Here is a 26,839-nt window from a genome sequence, read left to right as displayed (position 1 = left end):
TTGATATAAGTCTCCACACATCTAACTACCTCTTGAAATAAGTCTCCACACATCTAACTACCCGGTATCTCTTGAAATAAGTCTCCACACATCTATCTCTTGATATAAGTCTCCACACATCTAACTACCTCTTGAAATAAGTCTCCACACATCTAACTACCCGGTATCTCTTGAAATAAGTCTCCACACATCTAACTATCTCTTGAAATAAGTCTCCACACATCTAACTATCTCTTGAAATAAGTCTCCACACATCTAACTACCCGGTATCTCTTGAAATAAGTTTCCTCACATCTAACTATCTCTTGAAATAAATCTCCACACATCTAATTATCTTCATTAGTCTCCACACATCTAACTATCTCTTGAAATAAGTCTCCACACATCTAACTATCACTTAAAATAAGTCTCCACACATCTAACTATCTCTTGATATAAGTCTCCACACATCTAACTACCTCTTGAAATAAGTCTCCACACATCTAACTACCCGGTATCTCTTGAAATAAGTTTCCACACATCTAACTATCTCTTGAAATAAATCTCCACACATCTAACTATTTTCATTAGTCTCCACACATCTAACTATCTCTTGAAATAAGTCTCCACACATCTAACTATCTCTTGAAATAAGTCTCCACACATCTAACTATCTCTTGAAATAAGTCTCCACACATCTAACTATCTCTTGAAATAAGTCTCCACACATCTAACTATCTCTCGAAATTAGTCTCCACACATCTAACCTTAACTTCTTTCTGGTTTCTGCTGGCAGTGTATTCCATGCTGTACACAAGATCAGGTCAACGTGGCCCTGGCCGACATGAGTGTGATAACTGCGGTAAGGTTTACACCTTGTCTCACGTGCTGTCACGGCACAAGTGGAAGTGTAAAGGTCTTCGCGAGATTGTCTGCCAGATTTGTCAGGCCAGGTTCTACAGAGTGGATCACTTGAAGAAACACATGAGTCGCCATGGACTTTGACTACCTCCATTACCTATATAGATCTAGAATAAGATTTGTGACTATTCTTACTTTTTTTCCCCAGATTTCATTTATTTTTTTATTATTTAATTGGGATTGTTTTCTTTGTTTTAATTACCGTATTTGTTTTATAACCTTTTTTTTTTCTTTTAAGTAACTTTAAAAAAATTATTTTATTTGTACCGGTACTTCGGCTTTCCTGTACAGTCTGGATCAATGTCGAGTCTACTAGTCTAGGTCTGTGTCAATTAATTGCAGTATGAATGTCATGAGAACTTTCTGGAGATCTCCCTAGGCAGGTGTCTGGGGAAAAGGAGTGGAGAAATCTCGACGTATGTTTCCTTTCAATACAATACCTCTATTCAACTTGTATCTTCGAAGATTGGCTCCAAAACCTGGATGGAACCTGGACACGGATCTTGAAAACGGTTTCAACTATCTTCCAAGAAATTTGGCAGTTGATGTAGTTGGGAAAAGCATTACTAGCTCGTTGGCCACATTGGGAAAACTCAAGTTTGACCGTTGTAATTTTACAAAGTAGGCCTACCGGTACCGGTATAAAAAGAATTCCGCATGCAGACATTATAGAGTTTAATAAATTGATATTTAGGAACTTTTAATAGCATATCTTCTTCTAGATCTAGATGTAAAGGCCTAACGTTAGAATATTAGGCCTATAAAGTGTAGTAGATTTAGGCTATAGACATACATTCGCTTTACTAGGATTTAGTTTCTCGGGGGAAACGGGCGGGGTAGCTCCTTTTTATTTAAACAAAAATCTAACATTCATTAGTTATTAATACCGGTAGCAGCAAAGAAAAAATCGCTTTATAAGTTATTTAACTGCAGTTTTTATAAAAAAAAATATTTTTCTTGTTTTATTTTTAAAAGTAAAGGATAGATCTAATGTCTGTGGGCATCTACGTTCTTGTATTGTCAGTGGACCTAGTAGTTCGAGAGCCTACTAGATGGGCAGAATGATCTGGGATAGAATGTTAGGGGATACAACTCTGTGCCGTACCATAGATTCTAGTTTAAATGTATAATAGATGTGCAGTTCGGTAGCTATTAAAAGTGAGATAAAACCGAATAATAATTTTAACAACAATAATATATCTTCGATTTAAATGACTAATCTTAAATCTAGTACCGTACCTTATGTAGAGACAGGTTACCGTCCATTATATATACTTTGTTCTCCATTGAACCTTTTTTTTTATGAATATAAATAAATGTACAATTGATTAATTCAATGACACATAACATGCTGGGAACTCTCAATGACGTCATTGATTTTGACTCTTTTTGTTGTTACCTTGTTGACATGGAAGACAACAACAGAATGAAATTAAATTATTGAAAACAACAATGGGACTGCCTTATTTATTTGGTGTGTTTTTGTTTTGTTTTATTGTCATTTGTAACTTATAACAATAACACTGCAATTCAATTGTTACATATTTTACATAATAATCATAATAATAAAACAATAATAATAGGCCTATAAATCCTGTACAAATGTGATTTTTAAAAATGTTTAAAAAGCAAAATGACATTTGAAAATCGATATCCTGTCAACGAATTTCTCTCTTTTTTTTTCCCCCCTATCACACGTGAAACAAAAATGTTTGAATAGCGGTAACAACTATTTATCGAAACCATATTTGTGACGTCAATCTACTCTGAGTCTCAGAAAATAGTTGTGCTTTTAAATCTAAAGAAGCTTGATAAAGAATATTATACCGGTACCCCGTAATTATAAGGATTTCATTTCAAACTATAACAATCAATTGATCAGCCCAGACATATAATACATTTAACATGTCGTTTTACACTAAGTGATACATGGATATGTCAATTATATAACAAATAACATTCATGTAGTATATTAACACAGTATTAGCCTCCAAACAGTCAGAGGGAAAGGGGGATGGAGGGGTATCTGAGAGAAGGTTTCATTGCTGGCTTTCCAAAAGCCTTTTTTTTTTTTTAAAAGTTGCTCGACTAGAATTCAAATTCCTTGATGGAAGGAGCACACGCTAGCAACTGAGCTAGCTTATGAAAATAGAAGGTTTAATTGTTATCTAATTGTGTACACAAGGGTTATCTCCCCAGCAAGTACCGTCTATTATTATTATAGCTCTTATATAGCGCTACTTTCATGCTTATAGCATGCTCAGAGAGCTTTGGTCCAATCTCATTTGTGGACCAGTGGGGGGAAGGGGTATCTAGGAGTTGGTTTTCCGTGCTGCCTTTAGGCGCTCAGCCCCCTTCTCTAGGTAGCCAAGCCAAGCCATGTTCAAGCGCACTTAGCCTCTCGACCACGCTTCCTATATAAAACAAAATGTTGAATTACGACAAATTGATACAAAAAAATAATTGGTCCACTTTTGTTATTGATTAACGTGAAAGGGGGGGGGGGCAGTTTCACGTTGATCCTAGACGTTTGACTCTAACAGAGCCTGTGAGTGTTTTGTTGTTCAACCAAATGGTCTCATGGGATGTTTTGTAACCACAATTTGGACTCAGCTCAATTCTTGTTATGGGTGTTATAATCGGAACAGTGAATTTCATATTTTGATTACCTTTTTGTTTTCAATAAAGGCTTGCACTATATATATATATAGATTTATTTGTTATATAGCTTTTAGAGTCACGTGACACAATCACATGGCATCCACCACTAAAACATAAATAAGATGCTATTTTTACATTATCATACAACGTTTTTTTGTCTTCTTCCTCCTGTGAGTGTCAATGCCAAGGCTAGTCGTATGCATTGTGCTATAAGTTGTGGACTCAAAGAGTAAAGGTGTTGATCTCACTGGAAAACATAGGAAGAAACAAGAGTCATTAGAACTACTTCGAGAAACATGGACAGTATTTATTTCTTTTGGTAGTATTATGCAGGGTAAATGTAATTAAATAAAGAAAAGAAAATGGGAGGCTACTCTAACTACAAAAACAAAAAAAAAAATTCTCTGTACCGGACTTTCGAAACCTTGTCACGACCATGCAATGTGCTGTACTGCTAAATGGTGTATTGTTTTCCTGTTAGCTCTCAACTCTCTGTCTCTAATACACTTCAGTAGGTTGATGTAACTGGAAGCCTCCAGTTTGTGTGTGTGTGTGTGTTGCATCTCACTTCAAATGTTGATTGTTAGTCTTCATTTTCTTTTTCTCTCACTCTCTCTTCTCTCTCTGTCTATTTGACAGTGTCAGACCATTAAGAGTCATCTAGTGCCCATTTTCTTTATAGCTCAATAAATGCTGGCTTCTCTTTTCATCACACGTAACTAACTGGCCAAGTCATTTGTTGATCTACACAGGAAATGATCTTTACTTATATAAATGGCTAAATTAAAATCATCGGCAGCCTTTTTACAGAGAAAGGAAGACTGCGATGTTCCGGGTACCGGTATTTCCGTCACGGGTATTCGAGTATTTTCGTTCGTTCTAAAATATTGAAATAAGGTTCCATTTTGTTGTCTTCTTTTTAAGCAACATTTCTCTTGTTGCTTGTGCTAGACCCTCAACAAAAATGCAACAGCAGAATCAACAGAAGAACTTCGATTCAGATCATATAGGTCACGATGCTATCAGGGGAATGGTTAGTGCTATAATCTTACACTATTTATTACCCAACAAATAATTAGCTGCTTTAGCCACCTCTCAAGAATGATAGTCTTGTCAGCCTTAAATGTACTGCTACACACAATCGATACAAGGCAAATAGAAAAACACAAAATGGATAGCATGAGAGTGTCTTCAAAGCTCACATCTAGAAGCAGGCTGCGCCACATCCCTAGAAACACTGGAAGTCAAAAGGTAAAGTAGAAATGCAGTTTGTTTCCCAAACGTTTTCGTTCATAGAGCGGAACACTTTTCTTATTTTTGTTGAGAGAGACATTCATTCACGTGGTGGCCTACTAGTACTAATTCCAACAGTTCATGCAACACTTATTCAGGAATACAGTTTGGGAAAGTCCGTGTTAATGAGACATCAGAAAGATAAAAACTTTCTAGTAATGGCACTATCTTCTATTCCAAAGATTAAGGATGAGTGCAGTGTTTCACATGATAACGACTTATTAATTAGAGCACACAATCACACTAGCTCTCTAATAGCATAAGAGAAGAAAAGTGTGTTTGGGGGGGGGGAGGCTTTAATGAAGGTATCTGTAATATTTAAAAAAATCATTAATTACCTAAAGTCCACTTGTCTGTATCCTGAGAATATTTATAGGTAGGTGTTGCCCGGTCAATAGTGGTATCCCACCAGGGCTGTGGCACGTATCTCTGGGGAAATATACATTTAGTTGTATCAGCATTGAATACATACATAGCACTGAATCAAGTCACAAGTCAGCGAGGCTTTTCTTGGCCCTGATCAGTTCATCATAGGTCTGGATGACATTTTGATACCCTTAGTAAAGTGATGAATTGTGAAATATAAATCTCCTACCGGTAGAACCTTTGAAACAAACTGGTAGAACGAAGTATACTTTGATAAAATACACACAAAAAAGATTAATAAAAATTTTATCGTCAAGGTCAAGGTTGTTTTAATTGTGGACAAACTAAACCGAATGTGTACAAGTCGAAAAGAAGACGTTCCAGTAGTAGGTCAAGGTCAAGGTTGTTTTAATTGTGGACAAACTAAACCGAATGTGTACAAGTCGAAAAGAAGACGTTCCAGTAGTAGGTCAAGGTCAAGGTTGTTTTAATTGTGGACAAACTAAACCGAATGTGTACAAGTCGAAAAGAAGACGTTCCAGTAGTAGGTCAAGGTTGTTTTAATTGTGGACAAACTAAACCGAATGTGTACACGTCGAAAAGAAGACGTTCCAGTAGTAGGTCAAGGTCAAGGTTGTTTTAATTGTGGACAAACTAAACCGAATGTGTACACGTCGAAAAGAAGACGTTCCAGTAGTAGGTCTACTCAACAAAATGTCAAGGGAGTTAAAAATAGAGTTACGTTCTTTCTTTTATTTTGGAGAAAGGATATAAATAAAAGCAGGGTCCTTCAGTTTCAAGCTTCATGATAAATACTTTTGTATATTTATTTCGGAATTTTTTTATTGTGTGTTTATAGTGTGTTGAATCTATTCATGATTTCATTAAGCTGTTGTATTTCATAAATCTGTTCTTTCTTCCCCTCAACAAATATTCCCAGCAAACTAGCGGCATATGTCACACATAGTAGTCCTTGAATACCAAGATATATGAACCACATAGTAGTCTTGAATACCAAGATATATGAATGTCATCATAACGCTCATTGACAACGTAAAACTCTTTCAATACAAGCAAAAAAAAAAAAACGAGATAACATAAAATGCAAACTCAACAACATAGAGGAACGGTAGCTGCACCTGTACGGGTATATTAAAGGAAACCCCGGTTCTATTGACTCACGTGGTTTGTTAGGGACAAGGAGTAAGGGAGCAAAGTTTCAACTTATTCGAAAGAGGGAGCAACTGAACATTTAGTGCTTCCACTGAAATAAAGTTAAAAAGAATAGCTATAATTGTAATAAACCAGAATAGGCTAATCTGTAGTTCAAGTCCGACAATGTGCGCTTGGAATTCTTTGCACTATAAAGGGTGTCAACTATTCTATAGCACGTTAGTCGTGACGATTTGTTTTCATTTACCAAAAACTTATCATTATATTTAGTAAAGGCCTAGAATAGGATACAAGTTTTTTGTTGTTGTTATTATTGTTGTTGTTTTTTGTCTTGGAGGAAAAATCTTTGCCAGCTGTCTTGCGATTTTTTGTGAAAGTTTTTTTGAACAAGATTGAAGAGTGCAGTCCTCTTGGTAGGCCTACTACATGTATTTACGTCTTGCGGAGTTGCGGTCGGTTTTAGCGCTTGATAGAATAGCCGGTGAAACACGCCCACCAGTTTAAGATAGAAGAGATATAAGAAAGTTCTTCCCATGCCATCGGAGTCAAAACGTTAATTTGGAATTATTAAAGAACAGTGCTTTACATTCTGTATCTTGATTCATTAGTTTCTTCATTAACGTCTCGCTTTTCAAGCAATACTAATGCTCAGTTCAACTTGTTTTATCTACAGCCTAAAACGATTCAAGAATTGCAACGTAAAGAAGAATATCAGAACTGCCAGATAAGCGATCATCGCCGGCTTGTCCATCGCGACGAGAAGCAATTCAGTGGTATAGTAAAGTTATTGACAGTTTTGGCAGCGTTTGCATTTTTTTGTTTGATAGACCGTCGGGATGCACGGGCCGCGCGGTTAAACTGACCAAAGTGTACAGTAAATAGTTTGTTCACATAATAGTTTTTTTTAATTTTTTTTTATTTTATGAAAAAAGTATTTACAGTGAACTTGATATCGTATAGGTATGGGGGGCGGGGGGCACCAGTTTCTTAAATATGCTCTGTAATTTAAAAAAGTTGTAGCTACGACATTGAGTCAGTAAACTTGCACCCCCCTGCAAAAAATCCTGCGGGCGCCCATTAACAAGGTAGTATAAAGCGAGAGGCGTCAGTAGCAATATCGATTAAAAACTTTTTGATGAAGATATTTCATAATGTCTCCGCTAACGCCGTGCTCCAAGATGTCTGGTGTCAGAAGGGTTACTATTCTACGTGCAGTTTTATAAATGGGTCTACTGGTTATATAGACGGCTTTTGAATATCGAGTTTTTTGTTTTTTTTTAATTATATATATTTCCTTTTTCCGTACCGTACCTCGAATGTCTCTCGCAAAATGATGTTGGTCGGTACTTCCTTCTTATTTGTTAGACTTAATTAGACCTGCTTTTTTTTTTTTTTTTGGCTTTTTTTTTTCCGGGACGAATAGTGCGCGTAAGAAAACAGTCGGCCCACCCCATCCTTTCTTTCTTTTTTTTTTTTTTACATGCGCTCTTCTTACTGTGAGAACAAATAGTTGTAGACGACAGGAGAAAGAATTTCTGAAGCTCAGTACGAAGGAAAACGCTTGGCCGGATCCCGCCTGTGGAGCTTACAGCGCTTCCCCAGATCCCCTTGCTACATCTCCAATACGGTACTAGATCTAATTCCGGTACGAATATTTTCTACTTTTCTGAAAGCGGGACATCGAGGTACAATTATAGAGTTACGTTTCTATTCTTTTTCATAACATTCTAAAAAAGAATCCCGGACCCTAATGTGGGAGAACACAAGATTCCTCCTGGTCCCCAGGTGGGTGTAAGATGGTCGCAAATGTTTTGTTGTTTTTTAATGGGAGGGGGGCGACACGAGTAAATAATTGAGAAAAACTGCTAAATATACAATTTTTAAAAACTTTATTTTGAAATTGTATCTAAAATGCATTAGAGCAAAGGGATACAACTGTAATCACCACGACAGTAAACATTAAGTTCTTTCATTTCTCTAGGAATCAAAGGCATGCGCACTGATATATTATTTTTACGAGTGGATCAAGTCTTTAGATGAGATATAAACTGATTCGTAAAGTATTTGAACAAACCTTAGAACTATTGGAAGTGATGTTTTGCTTCTCGTCTTTACGAAAATGTGTTTCCTGTTTCATCTGATTTATCAGAGCTTGACTTTTCTGAGTGGCATCCCCTGCAGCTGCCAACTCTTGTTCAAAGTTTTCCAAAAGTTGTACGTCTGTTTCTTGATAGCAGACTGGAAATGAAAATAAGTTGTTGTTTTTTTTAAATTATCGAGTACCCGGTATCCAACTTGACATTATCTTGTGAGACTCCTACAACTAAGCAAGAGATTTAATAGAGAAACAATTGCGTTTTGTTTTAAATTTCATTCCACAAGAGGTTTTATTTCAGAAACTTTTCTTACTATCTTCTTATATTATTCTTACATTCTTCGCACATTCATTTCTTGTAGAAACAAAATGTTAGGAAGAACATTGTGTGATTTAAACAATGTGAGAACATTGTGTGATTTAAACAATGTAAGAACATTGTGTGATTTAAACAATGTGAGAACATTGTGTGATTTAAATAATGTGAGAACATTGTGTGATTTAAATAATGTAATAACATTGTGTGATTTAAACAATGTAAGAACATTGTGTGATTTAAACAATGTGAGAACATTGTGTGATTTAAACAATGTGAGAACATTGTGTGATTTAAACAATGTGAGAACATTGTGTGATTTAAACAATGTAAGAACATTGTGTGATTTAAACAATGTGAGAACATTGTGTGATTTAAACAATGTGAGAACATTGTGTGATTTAAACAATGTGAGAACATTGTGTGATTTAAACAATGTGAGAACATTGTGTGATTTAAACAATGTGAGAACATTGTGTGATTTAAATAATGTGAGAACATTGTGTGATTTAAATAATGTGAGAACATTGTGTGATTTAAATAATGTGAGAACATTGTGTGATTTAAATAATGTAAATGCTGCCTGGTCGGTTTGCGCGCTGGTCTGTCATTCGGACTTATCGATGGTCCAGGGTTCAAACCCTGCCCGTTCCCATCCCCCGTCGTCCTGCGGGAAGTTTGGACTATTTGACGATACGAAACTTGCATACAAAAATCCATTTGAGTTGTTCCCAGCAAACCGTGAGAAACTTTAAATTTTAACTTAATCAATTATTTTCATGTCCACCCATACTTAATTTCTTTTAGGATTTATCTCCCCTCGCACTGTTTCTCACGGGACGAATCTCAACGTAAAACATTAACTAGCCTCTCTAGGGCTAACTTTTAATTTTGACCGCTGTGCAAGTGACCAGCACACAAGAGTCGCTGCACGCAGCGGCCTAATAACTTTTCACACCTATTCTCCCCCCCCCCCCCCCCGCAGGATACGCATCGCTCTAAGAATACCATTGCACTCGGGCTGGACAGATACATATTCGCTTAAGACTTTACTCTCACGGTAGGCAACGAATATTGACCATAAATCTGACCTGACGCCTGACATCTCCGGTACATCGATACATGTGAGAAAATCACCTAGCTTTCTTCCCCACCCGTTAAACAAAATGCCCCAACTATATATAGAGAGAGACCCAAGCATTCTAAGATAGGCCCGCTAGAATTCATTCAGTCTCCTCTGTTAGGAAGTTTATTAGTGAGGATTCATTAGGGACAAACGGGTGAGTGTAAATATTTTACTATACTTATTTTATCTTATAGGAATGTGTGAGTACACATTAGTACACAACCACGTTCCCCGTCATTACATTATGACTTTGTTATGTATGTACATTGTACTATTTTATGTCGATGTAATATCTTCATATAGTATTATTAATGCCGCTATGGTTGTCTACGTTTGAAGCCATAGTTATCATATTTGATTTGTTATGTTTCATCCATTCCTGTATCTTAGTGATTGATGTAAACAATAACCTTTCGTTAATCTAAGTACTGTCTAAGAACCTAGATCACAGTGCTTTAAACTTACAGAGCCCATGTGAAATTAATCATTTCACATTTCTATTATATATCCCTCATACATATTATTATGTCTCACACACTTGTGAACTTATAGTTCCTTGGATGAATGTAATTTTGATTAACCATATCAAACTCTTATTACTGTAGCCATATCCCTAATATTTTATTTTCATCTTATCCTTTAGTATATAATATGCTCATTCCCCATTTTACTGTAACTGATTGCTTATCGTCGTAATCAAATTTAATGGATGAATCTTGACTAGTATCATCCTACATTGTATGATGACACATTTATTGTGGTTATCTTACTTGTATCTTTTTGTTATTGAGTTATATGCATGCTTTGAGATTTTATACTTAATTGTCTTAAATGCCTTATAGGGATTGATACCAAAGCCTACATCTGATTGATTGCAAGGCATATGGGAATCCCTGCTCAATGCCTTTAGGAGGTTCCTAATTGTCTGTATTATCCCCAGCCTGGTTGCTACCCTTGGTTGCTACACACGATTGCTACACCCGACTATAACTACCAGATCTCCACCCAAACCTGTAACCGAAGCAGACCACACCAGACCCCCCCCCCAATTATATACCTGTTAGCAAGAAGGCATTGCCTACTGTCCTTGGTCTTAAAATATTGCCCAGTGTCCACAGTGCCTTATACTGCCTAGTATCATCTGCCCAGTACCCGGCCCAAACTGTCCACTGCCCAATAGCTATTGCCTAATGCGGACTGATTAGAGCAACCTTCGCTGCAGAAGATAAACTGGTGTTGAGTTAGCACGGCTTTCTACGAGCTAGAGATCACAGCTGAGAGATCGTCCCACTACAACTTAGTCTGCAGCATCAACCCTCTCTACTGCTAGACAGGCAGCGGCCTAACCCTAGAGCCAGCTTACCTACAGCATAGAGAATATCCCGAGCCGACGTCCTAAGACAGAGCCGGATGACTCATCCTTCTGAGTGCCAGTCCTACGACCGCCAGAAGACGACCCACGGGCTAGAAGCTAACAAAATAAGTAGCAGACATAGGAACACTCTTCTCTTCCAATCACTCACCAATTAGCAATCCATGATGAGCAGTTACGTTAGATACTAGCACCTTCATTTCATTTCTTAATTATAATTTTATTTGATCATTTATCTTTTGTAAACTTTCATTTATTAAATTATTTTATTTATAAACTTATAATATACTGGTCTGTTCTTACTGTTAGTTGCGGTGTGCCTGTACAAAATCTTATATGTGAGCGGGATAAAACTAATAAAATTTCCCCTAGACTTAAACAAACAAGCCAAATAATAACTAATTAACATCTCGTTACATATTAATGTGTAGGCCTACACACACACGCAAAAGTTCAGGCTCCTAGCTAGCTTATATGTTAATATGTCCAGCATTTATGTTCAAACTTATACAGCATATGTGTTAGTATGTGCAAAACCAATGGGAATGTACCTGTTTAAAACAGCAAGATTGTGGTTAAATATTACCTGCCAGAAACATGTCGGTGATGACGTCAATGTGATCTAACTTTAGGTAACATCCACCAGAGACTTCAGCTAGTTCTTGATAAAAATGTTTGGACTCGGAGTCGTTACCAGCCTGTACGCCGTAAACCTGAGAACAAGTTGTAGCCATATTTATTAAGTCCATGAATGTAGGTCACAACAGAAAGTCCCGAGTAATACGTATACTGCTTACTTTGATTCCCATTCCAGTCAATAGATCCAGGTCGTCGTGCCATCGCAGTCTCTGGTCTGTGTAAGAAGGGGGATGAGGATGATTATCACCAATCAGAACTAAAGCCTTGGCAGAATCTTCAGACCAATCAAGTTGCTGGGCTCTCTGCAGGACGAGCTCGTAGCACTGTGGAGATGTCAGAGTAAAACAAATAGGTTAACTAGAGAACATTGTGGTGGTTTGAAACGATAGACCAATGAGCCATGATTAAGAAACGATAGACCAATGAGTCATGATTAAGAAACGATAGACCAATGAGTCATGATTAAGAAACGATAGACCAATGAGTCATGATTAAGAAACGATAGACAAATGAGCCATGATTAAGAAACGATAGACCAATGAGTCATGATTAAGAAACGATAGACCAATGAGCCATGATTAAGAAACGATAGACCAATGAGCCATGATTAAGAAACGATAGACCAATGAGTTAAACGTGGAGAAATACATAGACGTGCTTTATAAACACACACACACAGCTAAATGTTTGTGAGGAAAAATATATTTTGAACTACCGGGTACTTTCCTATTTTCTATATTCGTATACACAAGAGGTGTGGCAGTGTCGTTCTTTAGTTTAATTAGGTCCTACACAAGAGGTGTGGCAGTGTCGTTCTTTACTTTAATTAGGACCTACACAAGAGGTGTGGCAGTGTCGTTCTTTAGTTTAATTAGGTCCTACACAAGAGGTGTGGCAGTGTCGTTCTTTAGTTTAATTAGAACCTACACAAGAGGTGTGGCAGTGTCGTTCTTTAGTTTAATTAGGACCTACACAAGAGGTGTGGCAGTGTCGTTCTTTAGTTTAATTAGGACCTACACAAGAGGTGTGGCAGTGTCGTTCTTTACTTTAATTAGGACCTACACAAGAGGTGTGGCAGTGTCGTTCTTTAGTTTAATTAGGACCTACACAAGAGGTGTGGCAGTGTCGTTCTTTAGTTTAATTAGGACCTACACAAGAGGTGTGGCAGTGTCGTTCTTTAGTTTAATTAGGACCTACACAAGAGGTGTGGCAGTGTCGTTCTTTAGTTTAATTAGGTCCTACACAAGAGGTGTGGCAGTGTCGTTCTTTAGTTTAATTAGGACCTACACAAGAGGTGTGGCAGTGTCGTTCTTTAGTTTAATTAGAACCTACACAAGAGGTGTGGCAGTGTCGTTCTTTAGTTTAATTAGGACCTACACAAGAGGTGTGGCAGTGTCGTTCTTTAGTTTAATTAGGACCTACACAAGAGGTGTGGCAGTGTCGTTCTTTAGTTTAATTAGGACCTACACAAGAGGTGTGGCAGTGTCGTTCTTTAGTTTAATTAGGTCCTACACAAGAGGTGTGGCAGTGTCGTTCTTTAGTTTAATTAGGTCCTACACAAGAGGTGTGGCAGTGTCGTTCCTTAGTTTAATTAGGACCTACACAAGAGGTGTGGCAGTGTCGTTCTTTACTTTAATTAGGACCTACATAAACACAAGATGTAATACAGTTCTTCGTAAAATGGGGACTCAAGTTTAAAAACACCTCTGACCGAGGATGCTTTAGTCTAAACAAATTGCAGATTGTGCAGTGGACATCTCTAGTAAGGGAGCAGTTGATGTCAAGATCTCTTCAAAGTATATCTAGTTTTCAGTCACTTCTGCCGCTCTGCCTTTATGCATCAATTTTTTCAGTGTTCTTGTTAGAAAAATATCATGTAGCTTATACCCCCCCCCCAAAAAAAAAAAAACAAAAACTTTTTGTCACCTATCAGGTTAGTCTTGTAAAAAATAATAACCAATCAATTACGGGATATTAATTATTTTATTTGATACAAACAAAGGAAATTAATCCTTCAGTATTCACAGATACGTCTAAGTATGTAGGGTTTCGTCCCTTTAGATAATTGTACACGTTATTTCTCCCACAACCTTTGTCAGATCAAGTTGAAAATTTAAACAATTATTGTACTTAACAAAACATGTATCAATAAGAAAAAATAACCATTTGGTCAATTATTGGTAATTAATTATTTTGTTTATTATTAATAAGGGGAAATAACTTCTACATTATAGATAGATATATTTGTAAGTGCTGAGCTCTTTCCCTAAGATAAGTTTTGTTTTGTAAAAAAAAAAAAGGATTTTTTTATATTTTGCTGGGCTTGTATTTTGTTTTGTAAATTATTACATAAATCAGAAAACTTTAAAGTATTTTGTCCGCAGCGACTGCAGCTTACCTCAGGACTGTCTCCACCACTAGTTGCTATGACATTCATTGCAAACTCTACAAGGTCATGGACATTGGAAGTCAACTCTGTATATCTGCACACATACATTATATTTGTTTCTTTATTTGCAACACACAACATAAGTTAGGGAGAATTACAATAATAGAGCATTCTGTAACACCCCATGCACGCGCTCATAGTTTAACACTTTCCGCAAACATTTAAAATAAAACATCGCAATATATTTTTTGTTCAAACTTCCAACTGAATGAAACATTGTCATGACTACCTGGACTAAATGGAAATCAAATCTTTGATGATGGATATTTAAATCTAAAATGTAGGCCTACAGAGTCAAACGTCTTAGAAAGTCATTGACTGAAGTACGACACCCAAGTGGTCACACACCAACCCACAGTCTAAAGTCATTGACAGAAGGACGACACACCAACCCACAGTCTAAAGTCAAAGTCATTGACAGAAGGACGACACACCAACCCACAGTCTAAAGTCATTGACAGAAGGACGACACCCAAGTGGTCACACACCAACCCACAGTCTAAAGTCATTGACTGAAGGACGTCACCCAAGTGGTCACCCACCAACCTACCACAGTCTGTAGTAAAGCGAGACTAATCGTTAAAATAGGCCTGACCTGCGACGTCACTTCCTGTGGGGAGTGGAGACCAATTGCTCATTGCTAGATCTGTGACTTGAAGCTATTGGCTTAAACTGGTAAAACTGTCGCTTGCACAGCCAGGGATGATGGTGAAACTATAGCTTGCTCAGCCAGGGATGATAGATTACTTGCACCATACCGGTACCGGTACGTATAAATTTTTATCATGCCTAAATGATCCATTCAAAATGAGTAACTTGAGTGCTGAAACACATTTCCTAAACGCAATGTGAAGCTTGGGAGCACATAAAATGCCATTTGAAGATGAATTAGGTCTTTGCTTTAGATCTCTAGACCTTTCGATACTGGTGCGTTTTGCGCTGTGGGACTGTCGGCATGATGGTCCCGAGTGCGAAAACTCCATCACGTCATAAGAAAATACTAATAGTCATTTCCTGAAGCTACGTTCAAAACGTCTAAAAGAAAACTTTGGACTCAATCATCCGACAGTAGAAGGAAAGCGTTCAAAGCGAATGAAATTGGCATACCTTATGTAAAATGGAATTACCTCAAAGCATACATTGATTCAGAATCACAATAGTCTCCGTGTGCTATGATTCCTATTCTAATGTTGGGGATGTCTTGGATCAAGCGAGTACAAGACACGCCAAGTTTCTCACGAACCTGTTCAAATGAAACAGAACTCGTTTGATTAACGGATTTATTGGTATTTGATCAATGCACAATATTTGTATTCATATTATATTTTAGCTGGCTACATGTTCTTATTTTCTTTTACCCAAGTAAAAAAAAACATGTGGGTTTATATTAATGTAGATCTATATAATATGTATAGCCCTTTACATTAGCCAGTAGATAATCATCATAATTGTAAATTAGTTATACACTACACAGCGAGTGCTGCAAAAGTTCAGTTTAACATTTTGTATATTGAATAGAATGTTCTAGAAGTAATATCTAGAAATAACTTACTGTTGTCAAGTAACTGTACATACTTCCAGTAGTATCAAAGGAAAATACGACTTCGACTTTTTTATTGGCTGCACTAAAACTGGACATGATCATCTGAATATAGATCAGTGCAGAGTTGATTAGCATAAGGTAAGAACTACTAACTAAAGATATTATTAACAGTTCCCGGTCATCTCATCCCCCGGTCACATTATCCCCGGTCACTTCATCCCCTGGTCATTTCATCCTCTAATCCATCAAATAATAATTGTAAAAAGTATGAAATTAACAATATTTCATATATTTATTTTTATTTACATGACAAAAAGCATTAACATTAATAAATAAGAATAGAATATTATGTCATTAAAAATATATAAAATTTACATCTATAGATATAGAGCTAATATAACAAGGTTAGGCCTACAAAGACAGTTTGTGTGGAAACACAAACTCAAAATAGGCCCACGAATTGGTCCACCCAGGCAGGTAAACATGCAGGTTTCAATATTTTCAGAAAGAATATCAGAATGAAATTCTATCAAAGGCAAATGACAGAGAAGAATGGAGAAAGAAGGTTGAATTATCTATCTTGTGTGGTGCCCCAACGATCCAGCAGACCAAGGGATAGGTGAAAGTGAATGTAAAGTTAGATGTGAATCTGGCCTAACTGATGTCTTATAATGATTATCTAATTAGTCTAATTGTTTTTGTAAAGCCTCAAAAAGAAAAATTATCGTCGTTAGTCCCGCAGTTCACGCGATATGAAAAACATTGCATTTTAGTTCAAGAGGAAGTAAATGACATAGATCAAGATGTCCACATCTCTATCTTGAACTAAATTGGTGCATCTTGCACATGATGCCATGAACATATGAGTTTAAATTGACCCTACACTTTATTGCAACTGGTTGCAGTACATCGATTTGTTGAAATAGCAATAAGCAAGGTCAACTATATTTACATTGATTAAGGCTACTCTAAGGGAGAGAACCAGTCACTGGAATTGCTATTGGAGAATCTCACCCTAAATTAAACAATGCCAACGACGCTACAATAAGTTTCACTGTTGTCAACTAAATACAAAACAATTAAGCTTTAATTTTAACGACATCTCAATGCGTGGCAGTAAATGTACGAATCTCCTTATTGCTAGGTAGTTGCCCATTTGTTTTGAAACGAGTTGAAAGTCATAGAGTGAAAGTTCAATACTCTCACAATAGAGAAATTATTTGGTGTTACACATGGAATAGCTTAGAAAATTTGATTCTAAAAAAAGGTGCTTAATTTTTGTTTTCTTTGCACGGATACACCAAAAGATGACATCAAACAGTTTCTATTGCGAATAACAAGTGTTTTAAAATACAATGTATTATGAGGCAATATTTACCCAACAATCAATTGATCAGCCAGCAGATACAATCTATCTATCTATATAATTATCTTTTTCCCTCAACAGTTTGGACGAGCAAGAAGTAAAGGAAAGATCACTCTCATATTTCCGCGGATAGTAACCCCACGATAAAAAACGAGAGGGGGGAGAACAAGTGGGTATTCACACGTCACTAAATAGCAGGTCCGGACTTAACCATTGTGGGGCCCTATGCGAAACGGATTTCGCGGGGCCAAGTTTGAGTAGGGAAGCGGATAATAAGTGAAATTTAAGAGTTTGTATTAGAAAATCAATTCGTCTATCAATGGTCTATGCATTTTATTCATTCTTTACTACGTACAGAATTACTCTACGAATCTTGCGTTTAGCAAAGTCATACAGTATATCATAAAAATTCTGTTTCCTACATAGATCACGCTCAATAGCAAGAACTACCAAATGTTTCAATTTATCTTTGAGAATTGTTGACCTCAAGTAATTCTTCATTAACTTTTGTACAAAACTCCCAATTAATATTTCACGACAGATTTCCAAAAGTACATTTCTACTTCCTCTTGTCACCAATCATCGGAAAGAAAAAAAGGCGTAGGTGTGTGCGTGCGTGTATGTGGCTAGGGACACTTTGAGTCATGACATGTTCCTATCAACCTATGACCCTAATAGCGTCTAGTCATCTCAAGCGTCATCCCCATCAATACCCAGCAGGACCAACAAACTGATTCTAATGGAATCTAATGGAGTCTGCATAATGTGCAGCATGAGACCTACCTCTTTAATATCATCTTTGATGGGCTCGGATGAGACATTCTTATCTGTAAAAAAAAACAAAATAACAAACATTTTAAATTTAGAGAAAAATATTTCAATGTTTTTGGTACTGGTACACTTAATAATGACGATACTTTGTTACAGGTCAAGATACTTTGTTGCAGGTCAAGATACTTTGTCACAGTCAAGATACTTTGTTACAGTCAAGATACTTTGTTACAGGTCAAGATACTTTGTTGCAGGTCAAGATACTTTGTCACAGTCAAGATACTTTGTTACAGTCAAGATACTTTGTTGCAGGTCAAGATACTTTGTTGCAGGTCAAGATACTTTGTCACAGTCAAGATACTTTGTTACAGTCAAGATACTTTGTTACGGGTCAAGATACTTTGTTACAGTCAAGATACTTTGTTACGGGTAAAGATACTTTGTTACAGTCAAGTTGGCGAGCGCGAGGGGTGTGACGTTTTTCGATTCTTTTTTTCACCTTTCCATTAGTTTTGAACCGTTGGGGCACCACACAAGATCTGTTTAGAAGGGATGTCGATCTCTTCAACACTAGGCGTCTCGCGTCCTAGAGAAAATCAACAACATATTATAGAAATTCATTATTTGATGACGATTGGACTGCACTTTTACTGGTAGCTCAAATACCGAAGTAAAGCGTTTTGTCAGTCATTTCCTAAGTGCAGGTACATGTTTAATCTCTATATAAACACACAGTCGTGCGCCGGCTCTCTACGCAGACAGAAATGCAGCTGATATATTTTTTCTATCTTGGCAGTGCATAGGCTATACCATGTAGGAAACATCAATCATGAAATAAGCTTAGAATCGCTGGAACAGACGAGGGCGCACATACTAAACTGTGAACCTTCCGACATTGCTTTATATCTCTGAGATGTGGACAGTGTCCAGGAAACATGCTAGAAAGCTGAATCATTTTCACATGACCTGCTTAAGAAGAATCGTAAATATTCAATGGCAGGAAAAGATGGCCGACCCAGAAGTTCAGAGAGTGGTAGACCGGTACAGATCTACACTGACCTACAAAGTACCGGTACAGGTCTACACTGACCTACAAAGTACCGGTACTGGTACAGATCTACATACCAACTTTGGTGGACAGCCACGTTGGCAGGATGAAAAACTCTCACGTCTGGAAGTGTGAAATGGATCTAACAACAGCAGCGATTGGTTTCAGCGATTTGTTTCAGCGATTTTGTTTTTTTTTTACTTAATCTAAGTTGTTCTAAGAATCTAAGTTGTTCTAAGAATCTAAGTTGTTCTAAGAATCTAAGTTGTTCTAAGAATCTAAGTTGTTCATAATTATTTGTTTAAACTGTGAGGACCATTTACCTTGTAAAGTGACCTTGACAACACAGCCATTGAGCAGACCTGAGTTTTCAATAGTGCACGATGAAGTTGGCATTGATCTGTCCTTCACCTAAACATTAAAATCAATCAACAGATTTTTTTTTTAAATCGGTAGACGACGTTCTAGCACAGACCAGCCGCTAATAGAATGTCTGAATTATAGCACAGACCAGCCGCTAATAGAATGTCTGAATTATAGCACAGACCAGCCGCTAATAGAATGTCTGAATTATAGCACAGACCAGCCGCTAATAGAATGTCTGAATTATAGCACAGACCAGCCGCTAATAGAATGTCTGAATTATAGCACAGACCAGCCGCTAATAGAATGTCTGAATTATAGCACAGACCAGCCGCTAATAGAATGTCTGAATTATAGCACAGACCAGCCGCTAATAGAATGTCTGAATTATAGCAAAGAAACATTGATATGCTGAGAATTACAAATACACAAAGCCCTATAGATGAACAATATTAAAACCCAGTAAACATGATGATGTTAATGTCATTAAGTGAAATTACATCCATATGATTAATTACATTAACAAACGTAATTTTAAAAAAAAAATCTATTGGAAAAAATATAGTTTGATTCTTAACATTAAACAAAGTTATAAAGACAGTTTGTGTGGAAACCATAAATGTGTTTGAAAATATACTGCGACCATTTGTTCTGTATCAGTATTGTCTTTCCTGATATTTCATCATTAATGTTAAATAGTTATATAGTTTTGTGGGGAAAAAACTGCTAGTATAATTAATTTAAAAATTTAACTTTTCGCTTTCAGAAAAGAAAAAAGTAGCCATTGCATCCGAACTTGAAATACCGTGACCTAAAATATCATGATGTTGGAATGTCAATATCTTTTATAGTTCTTTCAGATCTAAACGGGACAGAGAGACCTCACGAAACCAATAGCGGTTATTCCCCCCTTCGGCGCTAAAAAATACGTTAGAACCCAAAACTTAGACGTATCAATTTTGTCAGTGGCTCCTCTGTTGGTAGGCCTATGGCTCCTCTATTGGTAGGCCATTGGCTCCTCTGTTGGTAGGCCTTTGTCTCCTGTATTGGTAGGCCTTTGGCTCCTCTGTTGGTAGGCATACACATGAATAAGCTAAGTCATCTTATTTAAAGTCATAATATAATGAACATAATGACCTGCGCCAAAACGATGGCCCCAACTGTGCTTAAAACAACCTGCTTCGTAACAACAACAAAAAAAGTCGACATTGGCCTACAAATGTAAATGTAAAAACATAATTGTACTGGGCCATCAATGAACTCTCGAAGCCATGATTGGGAAAGAGTCTGACTATCACTTGACTTACATAAAGTTGTACTGCGTCTGTTGATGTCCACAATCTGGTAGCTATGTTCGTGTAGAGAGTTGTGACACTATCAAGGCTGGAGATGAGCATTTCCTCCTTGTTGTCATTGGGTAGATCTAATATCAGAGTGACATCATGGGGGATGAGAATCTATCATTGAGAATAAAGTCAAGACACAAATAGGTTTCATCTAAAGGGAGGATGTAGGACTTAAGTCAAATAGTTTCCTGGTGTGTTTTATTTCTTTCATAAGTGCATAGCACACCCGACTGCATTTCATTTATTGGCTTATAAGCCAAGGTCAGCATGTGCGTAAAAAAATATTTTAAACCGGGTACTCTTACTTACTCTTACTCTTGAAAAAAACAATAACCCGTTAGAAAATCTAGTTTGTGTTCTCTTAATCTTTTGTATTCACCAGCTACTCATTATCCAGTAAGAAGTGCATTTGCCATATTCATCAGATTTGAATTAAATACGAGACACGAACACGCTTCTATGACACATGAATTCTATTTTGTGCAGACATTGTAAGTTTATAAATCAGACGGACATTTACAAATCAATGTTTGTCATAAGTGTGTGTATTTGTGGGATTAAAAACAACAACAGATGTATAGAGTTTCGCATGTCTTAAATTGTACATGACAATGGTCGAACATATGAATTGCTAACATGTTTCGGACTATCTATTTATCAATTCATTTGTAATTTTTCCAATAAGTTGAGCGTTCTTATATTCCCTTTGGCCTCATTTCTAGATGTATACGATCAGCTCTACGCGTTAAGTCTCAGTCAATTTTATTACATTAATGACCTACAAACTGGGGTACGCGGACCCACAGGGGTCAGCGAGATGACCGTAAGGAGTCCGAAGAACGATGAAAATTTTATAAAATTAAAATACCGACTGTGTGCTGAACCCTTCTGCGCGTGGATACACTCACATCCCAATCACACATGAATCCATACTAGTACAGGAGCGTACCATAAATTCTGGTGACTAAAACATATTCCAATTGTATCTCTTAAGTATATATGAGTCAATGTACGGAAGTTGTGGACTGCTTCGTCGTGTTGTAGTGTTGTAATTTGGCACAAGGTGGAGTCATTAGTGTAATCATCCTCATCAACAAAAAAAAAATAATAATAATAATACTGTAAAGACCGGCTAGGAATGTGTGCTCGTGGAGATTTGGGGTTGCTACTTACAAACATTAAATTACTTTCAGAAAATTTTATAAACATCACCCAAGTCATTCATTTTTTACTAATTTTATTTTTTTTTAAATATAATCTGAATAAATACTCCTTCAGATTTTTTTTTACTTTTCTAGCTTATATACTCTTGATTTGTGTAGGCCTTTTCTATCTACGACTTACCTGAGCAACCAGAATTGTCTCAATTCTAATACCATACTCTTGTATTGTTTTGTATTTGTCCAGTTGCTTCCCTTGGTATTTCAGCATCACTTGTCGGCTGCCTACTCTCTCTTGTTTAGCTACCAGATCACATAGAACTTCAACTCTGTCGTATATAGACACAGTGAACAAAGTGGACTTTCCCGTGTTCAGTTTGATGTACACATCTGTACTGTTGGATGCCATGGCTGAAACTCGTAGACCTACATAATAGATAGTGTCATTGCAAAATAAGTTTTGACTTTTCCAGGTCCACGACAACAGAACAAAGACACGGACACAACGTGATGTCATGGGGACTGCTGGGGGACTGCTCGGTCGTGAATTTAGTGGTCTCTGTGTTCCCGAGTCTGAACCGTTCGATTCCCTGCAGGAGGTTTGGCTGGAGGATGTAAACCTAATAGTTTGGCTGGAGGATGTAAACCTAATAGTTTGGCTGGAGGATGTAAACCTAATAGTTTGGCTGGATGATGTAAACCTAATAGTTTGGCTGGAGGATGTAAACCTAATAGTTTGGCTGGAGGATGTAAACCTAATAGTTTGGCTGGAGGATGTAAACCTAATAGTTTGGCTGGAGGATGTAAACCTAATAGTTTGGCTGGAGGATGTAAACCTAATAGTTTGGCTGGAGGATGTAAACCTAATAGCTTGGCTGGAGGAGGCAAACCTAATAGTTTGGCTGGAGGATGTAAACCTAATAGTTTGGCTGGAGGATGTAAACCTAATAGTTTGGCTGGAGGATGTAAACCTAATAGCTTGGCTGGAGGATGTAAACCTAATAGCTTGGCTGGAGGATGTAAACCTAATAGTTTGGCTAGAGGATGTAAACCTAATAGTTTGGCTGGAGGATGTAAACCTAATAGCTTGGCTGGAGGATGTAAACCTAATAGTTTGGCTGGAGGATGCAAACCTAATAGTTTGGCTGGAGGATGTAAACCTAATAGTTTGGCTGGAGGATGTAAACCTAATAGTTTGGCTGGAGGATGTAAACCTAATAGTTTGGCTGGAGGATGTAAACCAAATAGTTTGGCTGGAGGATGTAAACCTAATAGTTTGGCTGGAGGATGTAAACCTAATAGTTTGGCTGGAGGATGTAAACCTAATAGTTTGGCTGGAGGATGTAAACCTAATAGTTTGGCTGGAGGATGTAAACCAGTATAGGTTACATGTTCCATGTCATGTTTTTTTCATTATGTCAGCACGAACATGGCCGGATTGAAGTAAGTGAAGACCCCAGGACAGGTTTTTGTGGAGTCGCCTACATTTTTTTCGAAAGCTTCAATAAAAACCCAATTACCGGTATATAGGTACCGGTATTAATAGTAATGCTTAGGCCTATATCTAAAAGCGTAAGATATTATATAGAAAAGAAATAGACTACTGATACATTTTATCTCATTTTCCTTCTTTAAAAAAAATATTTAATAAGCATGCATATTTTAGTAATAACACATTTATATTTTATACCGGTACATACATTTATATTAAGGCCCTGGGTTGACGGTGTAGAAAGTAAGGCCCTGGGGTTGACGGTGTAGAGAGTAAAGCCCTGGGTTGACGGTGTAGAGAGTAAGGCCCTGGGTTGACGGTGTAGAAAGTAAAGCCCTGGGTTGACGGTGTAGAGAGAAAAGCCCTGGGTTGACAGTGTCGAAAGTAAGGCCCTGGGTTGACGGTGTAGAGAGTAAGGCCCTGGGTTGACGGTGTAAAGAGTAAAGCCCTGGGTTGACGGTGTAGAGAGTAAGGCCCTGGGTGACGGCGTAGAGAGTAAGGCCCTGGGTTGACGGTGTAGAAAGTAAGGCCCTGGGTTGACGGTGTAGAGTGTAAGGCCCTGGGTTGACGGTGTAAAGAGTAAAGCCCTGGGTTGACGGTGTAGAGAGTAAGGCCCTGGGTTGACGGTGTAGAGAGTAAGGCCCTGGGTTGACGGTGTAGAGAGTAAGGCCCTGGGTGACGGCGTAGAGAGTAAGGCCCTGGGTTGACGGTGTAGAGAGTAAGGCCCTGGGTTGACGGTGTAGAAAGTAAGGCCCTGGGTTGACGATGTACAGAGTAAGGCCCTGGGTTGACGGTGTAGAGTGTAAGGCACTGGGTTGATGGTGTAGAGAGTAAAGCCCTGTGTTGACGGTGTAGAGAGTAAGGCCCTGGGTTGACGGTGTAGAGAGTAAGGCCCTGGGTTGACGGTGTACAGAGTAAGGCCCTGGGTTGACGGTGTAAAGAGTAAAGCCCTGGGTTGACGGTGTAGAGAGTAAGGCCCTGGGTGACGGCGTAGAGAGTAAGGCCCTGGGTTGACGGTGTAGAAAGTAAGGCCCTGGGTTGACGGAGTAGAGTGTAAGGCCCTGGGTTTACGGTGTAAAGAGTAAAGCCCTGGGTTGACGGTGTAGAGAGTAAGGCCCTGGGTTGACGGTGTAGAGAGTAAGGCCCTGGGTTGACGGTGTAGAGAGTAAGGCCCTGGGTGACGGCGTAGAGAGTAAGGCCCTGGGTTGACGGTGTAGAGAGTAAGGCCCTGGGTTGACGGTGTAGAAAGTAAGGCCCTGGGTTGACGATGTACAGAGTAAGGCCCTGGGTTGACGGTGTAGAGTGTAAGGCACTGGGTTGATGGTGTAGAGAGTAAAGCCCTGGGTTGACGGTGTAGAGAGTAAGGCCCTGGGTTGACGGTGTAGAGAGTAAGGCCCTGGGTTGACGGTGTACAGAGTAAGGCCCTGGGTTGACGGTGTACAGAGTAAGGCCCTGGGTTGACGGTGTAGAGAGTAAGGCCCTGGGTTGACGGTGTAGAGTGTAAGGCCCTGGGTTGACGGTGTAGAGAGTAAAGCCCTGGGTTGACGGTGTAGAGAGTAAGGCCCTGGGTTGATGCGCGCGCATTGCCGTAAAATTTAAAGTATTGTCGGTAAAAATGCGCAAAAAAAGATAGGCCAATATTTGAAAGAAAAATAAAGTAAAAGTTTCTGACCCGTCGAAATTTGGATATTTTTTAAATCTCTATGGCCTTAAATATTTAATAAGCATGCATATTTTAGTAATAACACATTTATATTTTTACCGGTACATACATTTATATTAAGGCCCTGGGTTGACGGTGTAGAAAGTAAGGCCCTGGGGTTGACGGTGTAGAGAGTAAGGCCCTGGGTTGACGGTGTAGAGAGTAAGGCCCTGGGTTGACGGTGTAGAAAGTGAGGCCCTGGGTTGACGGTGTAGAGAGGAAAGCCCTGGGTTGACGGTGTAGAAAGTAAGGCCCTGGGTTGACGGTGTAGAGAGTAAGGCCCTGGGTTGACGGTGTAAAGAGTAAAGTCCTGGGTTGACGGTGTAGAGAGTAAGGCCCTGGGTTGACGGTGTAGAGAGTAAAGCCCTGGGTTGACGGTGTAGAGTGTAAGGCCCTGGGTTGACGGTGTAGAGAGTAAAGCCCTGGGTTGACGGTGTAGAGAGTAAGGCCCTGGGTTGATGCGCGCGCATTGCCGTAAAATTTAAAGTATTGTCGGTAAAAATGCGCAAAAAAAGATAGGCCAATATTTGAAAGAAAAATAAAGTAAAAGTTTCTGACCCGTCGAAATTTGGATATTTTTTAAATCTTTATGGCCTTAAATCCGGCCTTGGGCGTTAAAGCTTTTATTTATTTTCCGCACAGAGCTAGATGTAAATCTTGTTTTTAACATAGAGCTAGATGTAAATCTTGTTTTTAACATAGAGCTAAATGTAAAGCTTGTTTTTAACATAAAGCTAGATGTAAATCTTGTTTTTAACATAGAGCTAGACGTAAATCTTTTTTTTAACATAGAGCTAGATGTAAATCTTGTTTTTAACATAGAGCTAGATATAAATCTTGTTTTTAACACAGAGCTAGATGTAAATAAGCTTGTTTTTAACATAGAGCTAGATGTAAAGCTTGTTTGCTTGACACTGGAGCAAGCGGGACAGACTTGGCGATGATATGAAACAACTAGGATCAATGTAGGCTGCTTACTGAGCACCCCCACCACCCACCCCCGGTTGATCAAGATTGTACCCCCCCCCCACAAACACACACAAAAAAAATCCTCCTGTTTGATGTTCTTTATCTCTGTCCGTTGCAACCACGTTCTTTCAAGTAATCCCCACAATCCTCAATGATCAATTCACACGTTAGTCAATTATGGAATACTGTTCTCTGACTAAACATTAAGTAGGCTAATAAGAATATTAAGTACAGATTTATAAATTAGTGTAATTAGCGATTAAGAACTTTAACTAGGTCATTAAACCGGTATTTACTTAGGCCTAGCGGCTTAGAGATCTGAATACGATATATAAATCTAAATTGAAACCTTGCATAAGCAAATATTTATCAACTACTTTTCTAATTGACTATTACATTTTATATTAATAAATAAATCTTTACCCTGGCAGTTTTCTTGTTACACGCACCAAGTAGTTTCTGTGTTTTCATTTCTGTGTAGCATTCATTTTTCGTAATATAGCTTGGAATGGTGTTTGTCTATTTATAAACACCAATCGGAATTTTTCTATTATTAGAGGTGGAGTTATGATGAAGATAACTAAATATAGAATTCTTCTGTTACAGATAAAGGTAAACTACATACAGGTAATCCAGTTTAACATTTAATAAGTATTTCCCTTAAAGTTAATATATATATAAATATATAT

General features: G+C 37.9%; 1 protein-coding gene across 2 annotated transcripts; it reads right to left on the bottom strand.

Annotated features, from left to right (window-relative positions):
- Positions 1-2,363: 2,363 nt before the first annotated feature.
- On the bottom strand, positions 2,364-26,813 carry LOC106052471 (uncharacterized). 2 transcript variants are annotated; one of them, XM_056039579.1, is made up of 13 exons: positions 26,574-26,812; positions 22,172-22,413; positions 20,789-20,938; positions 19,442-19,529; positions 18,083-18,126; positions 15,943-16,035; positions 15,518-15,633; positions 14,340-14,424; positions 12,100-12,264; positions 11,889-12,015; positions 8,468-8,631; positions 5,193-5,283; positions 2,364-3,808 (listed from the first exon to the last, which is right to left on the bottom strand). In XM_056039579.1, exons 2-13 carry the CDS (start codon positions 22,394-22,396, stop codon positions 3,693-3,695), a joined length of 1,464 nt encoding a protein of 487 aa, XP_055895554.1. In that variant the 5' UTR covers positions 22,397-22,413; positions 26,574-26,812; the 3' UTR covers positions 2,364-3,692. The 2 variants fall into 2 exon arrangements, with proteins under 2 accessions (XP_055895554.1, XP_055895561.1); XM_056039586.1 differs by lacking the exon at positions 20,789-20,938 and having other exon boundaries at positions 26,574-26,813.
- Between the last annotated feature and the right edge of the window lie 26 nt (positions 26,814-26,839).

The sequence above is a fragment of the Biomphalaria glabrata genome, chromosome 1 (assembly GCF_947242115.1).
Source record: "Biomphalaria glabrata chromosome 1, xgBioGlab47.1, whole genome shotgun sequence".
NCBI classification, from domain to species: Eukaryota; Metazoa; Mollusca; class Gastropoda; family Planorbidae; genus Biomphalaria; species Biomphalaria glabrata.
This window is presented reverse-complemented; position numbering and strand designations above follow the sequence as displayed.